The 7,089-nt window shown below is 42.3% G+C and overlaps 1 protein-coding gene across 1 annotated transcript; it reads right to left on the reverse strand.

The window, feature by feature from the left end:
• Window positions 1-3,048: 3,048 nt before the first annotated feature.
• Window positions 3,049-4,018, reverse strand: LOC110288310 (olfactory receptor 2V2-like). The gene is given in 2 exon segments (XM_021154693.1): window positions 3,049-3,369; window positions 3,371-4,018. Coding segments are annotated over 2 exon segments (948 nt in total). The 5' UTR covers window positions 3,998-4,018.
• Between the last annotated feature and the right edge of the window lie 3,071 nt (window positions 4,019-7,089).

Here is a 7,089-nt window from a genome sequence, read left to right on the forward strand (position 1 = left end):
ATATCTGCCAATTGAAAACCTGATTTGGAATTAAGTTATCAGCTCATGGTAAATCTTTGTACAGCCTTTCCAGATCCTGGGTTTAAGACTCATGGTAGATCTTTGTGTAGCATATCCAGGTGCTGGGTGCTGCAAACATAATAGCAGCAAACTGGCTTTTGTTCAGTGTCTTAGTTAGGGTTTCTATTTCTGCACAAACACCATGACCAAGAAGCAAGCTGTGGAGGAAAGGGTTTATTCAGCTTACACTTCCACATTGCTGTTCATCACCAAAGGAGGTCAGGACTGGAAGCAGGTCAGGAAGCAGGAGCTGATGCAGAGGCCATGGAAGGATGCTATCTCCTGGCTTGCTTAGCTTGATTTCTTACAGAACCCAAGACTGCCAGCCCAGGGATGGCATCACCCACAATAGGAGAGGCCACCCTAGATCATTGAGATCTAATTGAGAAAAATACCTTACAGCTGGATCTCATGAAGTCATTTCCTCAAGGGAGGCTCTTTTCTTTGTGATAACTCCAGCTTGTGGCAAGTTGATACACAAAACCAACCAGTACATCCAGGCAAGGCAGTGGAAACATAGTATATGCCCTAAAAGATCAGAAAAAAGGAACACCCCCAAATCACTATGACTTAGGTGAAAGTTAGAAAAATATTTTTAATGCTGTTTTTTTTTAAAGAGAAACTATTTATTTTAAAATTGAAAAAAGTATTCAAGGCTGTGCTGAACTTCTAATCCTCCTGCCTCCACCTCTCAAGTGCTAGGATTATAGTATGTACTACTCTACCCAGGGTTTTGTGTATACCAGGCAGGTCCTTAATCAACTGAGCTATGTGCTCAGCCCAATCTTTTTCTTATGCATGCTAGGTTGGCTTTGAACTTGCAGTGCAACTGAGGATGATACTAAGCTTTTGAGCATTCTGATTCCACTGAATGAGTTCCAGATTGATAGACATTTGTCACCAAACCCAGTTTAAATCAGAACATCTTTCAAAATTTCGTTTTTATTTACTGATAGAGTCTCAATAATCCATAGAATCAAGCAACTCTTTGCCCCAGAAGTATCTGGGACTACAAATCCTCACCTTCACGTACAGGTATCCAAAACTTGTTAGCAATAATTCATATTTTCTTGGAAGAGGGATGAATTAATTCTACATGTTAATGCTTATGGATGAATAGTTCTGGTTGGTACATGATATGTATGGGTTGATGCTTGCAAATTACGAGGGAGATGTAATGTGCATGAGTTTAAACAAGAACACTTTCTGGAAGAAGAGTATCTGGTCAGATTAAAATTTTGACAAGGCAGATGTTTGGGGGTAAGAAGAGAAGAGGAGCCAGAAAGATATTTAGTACTATAAACACTAAAATCAGTTTGCTGGCTTGGGCTCCACCTAACAGGCATCAGCAAGAGATCATCAGCAAAGTAAGTTACACACGCCCACACAATGGAAATTCTGGCAGCTACAAGGACACACGGCTTCTATTTTCACAAATCCTTGGAGATCTCCTTTGGCAATTAGGGTTCCCAGGGAAGGAAGTTCCCCAGTAAGGTTCTTTGAAATAGGCATGTTCACTACAAAATGCCTGTTTTGAGAATTTAACTCAGCTGGCTGTCTAGCCTGTCCCCATGGCAGCACTATGCTTTTGTCTCTGTCTCTGCCTTCTCTGTTTCTCTCCATCTCTCTCTCTCTGTCTGTCTGTTTGTTCCATCTGTGTTCTCTCTGTCTCTCTGTCTGTCTCTCTGTCTCTGTCTCTGTCTCTCTTGGATTGAATTCAGCATCCCCCACACGCTAAACAGATATTCTTCCATCTCACCCATCCCGATTCTTAAGAATTGTATTTATTAATGCTGTTGTTCTCCATGAGCAGAGCCTGAGACTGAGCAAGCAGCTTCCTGGGGCAAAACTTCCAGAACTTAGTTTAAAACCCTCCCTCCTGCCACTCCTCCCCCACTGCTCTCTGCTTTCAAAAAGATCATTGGAATTTCAGGAAAAAATAATTTTATTACAAATGGGGACCAATAACTGATGCCTAGCTCAGCAAAATGGATGTGAGCCCGATTTATAGTCATAATGTAAATGACATTGAATAAAAGTTCAAATTTTGCTGAGGTCTTCTACTTCAAGGGGGAAGCAGGTTAGTCTATACAGTCAAAAGTACGAGGCAAGAGACCTGCAGTGAGTGTCTAAATGATTGGGGTTATCTTAAGCATTATGTTCAGATTCAGCCTCAAGCAAAGCAAAAATAACAAGAACAATTAGAAACAGAAGTGATAGACAGTCACATTTTTTGCTATAGGACTGTGTGCATCTATTATAGGACCGTGTGCATCCATCATTATATGATCATGTGCATCCATTACTCCCATGTGTATCTTCTAGGTCCCACATACAGAATAAGAAAATAAACCAGTCTTTACCCTATTTCTCTTGAGTAGTGCAATGTGCCATTTTTATTCCTTGAAGCAACCTTAATAAGGTTTCACAGTACAAAGATGAGAAATCTCTAAAAAGAATTCTAGAATCTTGCTTTCTGCCATCTGGAAGATTTTTCATTTTTGCCATTAATGGTAAGCTGTACAATATAAATAACAGAACAGTGGTAGCATTATAAACAAGTAATGTGCAAGACCATTATGTAAATTAGAGAAAATGGTAATATAGGCCTCGGCGCCTGGAACTTAAGAGACTCTGTGAACATCAGTGAGAAGGGTTAAGTCTTCTGGGAAAGAAAACACTCCAGTTTTAAGTGATAAACGATATCATCTCAATGCCCTGGTACTGCAGCGCTTGAGTTAACAGAGCTTTCCCTTCCTCTATAATGTACTTAGAAAGAAATCTGCAAAAGACTGAGGGGGAGGGGGGAGGAATCCATTTATCATAAGAGATACAGTTAGTACTGGTTTAGGGTTTATAAATTTCTGTCCAAGATAGCAGGTGTCAAGCACCTCATTGTTTATGATTAAACTGTGTGATTAAACACAGATGGGAAATTATTTACTGGCCATAACACAGCTATGATAAGACAGAGTCCAACTCCAGAGCTCAGGGCTGGCTGCCAACCCTGCATCGGTCCAGCCCTTTCTGCAGTGCTCCTATCACATCACGATTCCTCAAGCTATAAATGAGGGGGTTGAGCATAGGAGTAAGGACTGTGTAGAAGATAGACACCATCTTGTCCTGGCTTGGGGTCCGGTATCCTCTTGGTCTCAGGTAGATGAACATGGCTGCTCCATAGAAGAAAGAGACAGCTATCATGTGGGAGGAACAGGTGGCCAGAGCCTTTTTCTGGGATTTAGCAGAGTGCATATGGAGTACAGTTCCTAGGATGCGTGTATAGGAGGCTACAATGATGGAGAAGGGAAAACAGCAGCATGAAGATACAGCAAACAAACACTACCTTCTCAAATAGGGATGTGTCCACACAGGCCAGCTTCAGCAAGGAGAGCATCTCACAGAAGAAGTGGTCCACCTCCCTCAAGCTACAATAGGGGAAGGTCATTACCACTACCATCTGCACCAGGCCATCTGCTATCCCAAAGGCCCAAGAGCTCCCAATGATCTGCAGACAGACCTTCTGATTCATGAGGACAGGATAGCGAAGTGGGTAGCTAATGGCCACATAGCGATCATAAGCCATGAGTCCCAGCAAGAGCCCCTCAGACCCCACAAGACAGACAAAGAGGCCAATTTGTATGCCACAACCTATGAAGGAGATGGACTTCTTGCCAGACAGGAAGTTGACTGCCATCTTTGGCACATTGGTACAGACCAACATGATGTCCATGAGGGAGAGCTGACTGAGAAAGAAGTACATGGGGGTGTGGAGTCTGGGGTCAGTGCAGATGAGGAGGATGAGGAGGGCATTCCCAAACAATGCTGCTGTGAAGACCAGCATGACCACAGAGAAAAGAAGAAGATCTCTTGGGCTGTAGGAAAAGATGCCCAAGAGGATAAAGTCATCTGTGGATGACTGGTTCAACCACATGGCCATGCTCAGCTGCTGTACCGGGTCATCTGAAACATAGACAAAGACATATTAACCCATCCTAACACTGAAATTCAACACAGATACTCAGTGAAGGAACTTCTACCAAAATAATTTCATTTCTCTTGAATCTTATCCCAGACTGAAACTTGCATTTGGAATGAAAAATAAATACAATTGCATTTCTTTCTGGTGTTATGAATGTAACTCACTAAGCTGCAATTTTATCTCACTTTCTGGAAAGAGCAATCTCTCCCCCCCCCTTTCATTAAAAAAAGAAAAATGTGGGACGAGAGGGTGAGAGAAAGAGACTAGGAGGGGAAGCTGGGATTGGGATATAAGGTAAATTAATAAATTAATCAAGAAAACAAAGAAAAACTCAGCAACAAGCCCTTGATAGAGGAAGAGGATATGCTAATATATAGATAGAAAGGAGGAAAATGAACCAAATACTGGTAATAGGAATTTTTTAAAAAGGGAAAATGTCTGTGTGTATGTGGGAGCATGTGTTAGGGGGTGGGAGCAGGAAAAAGTCCAGCACTCACCTTTTGTCTGGTTTCCTGTAGAAAAAACAACACAGAAAATGAACACAGATACCCCATGCAGGAACTTCTACTAAAATAATTTCATTGTCCTTTTCCTGTGCTTGTACTTACTAGGTGAAAGAGGACAGGAAGAAGCTGCTCTTCGAAGATCTGATCTCTTTCCCCAGCTGCACCAAACTCTCAGCCAGGCTGTGGGTGTTCATACCATCCTGGGAACTCTAATCAGTGTGTCTCAAATAAACAGCATCTTCTCATGAGGAGAAAGTTGAGAAAATAATAAATATTTGACGTGGTAGATATACCATTTTCCACAATCTGATCTTTATATATTGTGTATGTTAAATATTATACTCAGATCCACAAATATGTATAATTATTATGCATCAAAGCAAAGGAATAGAGGAGGAGAAATTAGACTGAGTTAGTGAGATGGTAGTGATGGGTCAGAACCAGCATCTAAGAACTAAAGACCATTTACTGATGGCTGCCTGCCCATGGCCCCCTAACATGTTTCTCACCTGCCTTGCAGAACTGCCTCCTCTTGTCCATGTAGAAGCTTAATACAAAGACTGAGTAAAAAAGTCTTATGAGAGCAAACAAATGCCCGCTTTGGAACCAGAGTCCCCGAGCTTGCAATTAAAGCCACTCAGAGGAAACTTGGAGACAATAGCAGGGGCAGAGCCAGTGGGCACAGATAGAAGAAAGCTACCCAGAGTTTCTACCCTCTGGGCCAGCCAGAGCTCAGGAATATAGAAATTTAAGGTTGGTTTCTTTATGTTCTATCACCTTATCTTTGTGATCCCCAGGAGCCATGATAGAACCTCTACTGTGCCTGTCCCTTCAGATCCTCTCTGCAACTGCAGTCCAAACTTGTTTTTCCATAACAAAGTCAGCCTGTGTCTACTAGTAGTTAACCATAATACGTACAGAACTTCGTGAGATATCATGCTTGAATATACTGTGAGCACTGGCTAGGAGTGGCGGTCTCCAGCACTTGGGAAGCTGAGGGAGGAGGACAGAAAGTTCAAGGCTAACCTGAGGTACTTAGTTACTATCTATTTCTGTGAGGAGACATTATGACCAAGACAACTCTTTTTTTTTTATTAGATATTTTCTTTATTTACATTTCAAATATTATCCCCTTTCCTAGTTTCCACTCCAAAAATCCCCTATCCCCTCTCCCCCACCCTGTTCCCCAACACACCTACTCCCATTCCTGGTCCTGGCATTCCCCTATATTGGGGACCAAGCCTTCACAGGACCAAGGGCCTCTCCTCTCATTGATGACTGACTAGTCCATCCTCTGCTACATATATAGCTAAAGTCACAAGTTCCACCACGTGTTTTCTTTGATTAGTGGTATAGTTCCAAGGAGCTCTGAGGGTACTGGTTAGTTCATATTGATGTTCCTTCTATGGGGCAACAGTCCCCTTCAGCTCCTTGGGTATTTCTCTGGCTCCTTCATTGGGGACCTTGTGCTCTGTCCAATGGATGACTATGAGCATCCACTTCTGTATTTTCTAGGCACTGGCAGAGCCTCACAGGAGACAGCTATATCAGGCTCTTGTCAGCAGGCTCTTGTTGGCATCTGCCTAGTGTCTGGGCTTGGTGGATGTTTATGGGGCAGATCCCCAAGTGGGACAGTTTCTAGATGTTCATTCCTTCAGTCTCTGCTCTGAACTTGGTCTCTGTAACTCCTTCCATGGATATTTTGTTCCCCATTCTAAGAAGGAACAAAGTATCCACACTTCGGTCTTACTTCTTCTTGAGTTTCATGTGTTTTTTAAATTGAATCTTGGGTAATCTAAGTATTGTAATCAGTGAGTGCATGTTATGTGTGTTCTTTTGTGATTGGGTTACCTCACTCAGGATGATAACCTCCAGATTCATCCATTTACCTAAGAATTTCATAAATTCATTCTTTTTAATAGCTGAGTAGTACTCCATTGTGTAAATGTACCACATTTTCTGTATTCACTCTTGTGTTGAGGGACATCTGGGTTCTTTCCAGCTTCTGGCTGTTATAAATCGAGCTGCTATGAACATAATGGAGCATGTGTCCTTATTACAAGTTGGGACATCTTCTGAGTATATGCTCAGGAGAGGTATTGCTGGATCATCCAGTAGTACTATGTCCAATTTTCTGAGGAACCAAGAACTGATTTCCAGAGTGGTTGTACCAGCTTGCAATCCCACCATCAATGGAGGAGTGTTCCTCTTTCTCTACATCCTCACCAGGAAAGATCCTGACAGAATGTAAAATTTCACAGAAGCCCTGAAATTGGCAAAATAGTTTTCATTGTTAGCAGAACTAGCTTCACTGATTTAGAAAAATAGAGGTGCACAATGCTCTGGCCACTCCTTGAACCCGTGTGTCTGCCAGTGTTTTGACTGTTCCTTGAATTCATGTGTGTGCCCACTGATGAAACCCATTGCCAGGTGTTTGTGATATTGGTTGCTGGGGAAGAGTCGGAAAATCTCCCCAGCAACCACAGCCGAGCCAATCTGGAGTTGCTACACCTGCACAGACTCTTTCCTTGTACCCCTCCCATA

Source organism: Mus caroli, unplaced genomic scaffold, assembly GCF_900094665.2.
Source record: "Mus caroli unplaced genomic scaffold, CAROLI_EIJ_v1.1 scaffold_21539_1, whole genome shotgun sequence".
Lineage (NCBI taxonomy): Eukaryota > Metazoa > Chordata > Mammalia > Rodentia > Muridae > Mus > Mus caroli.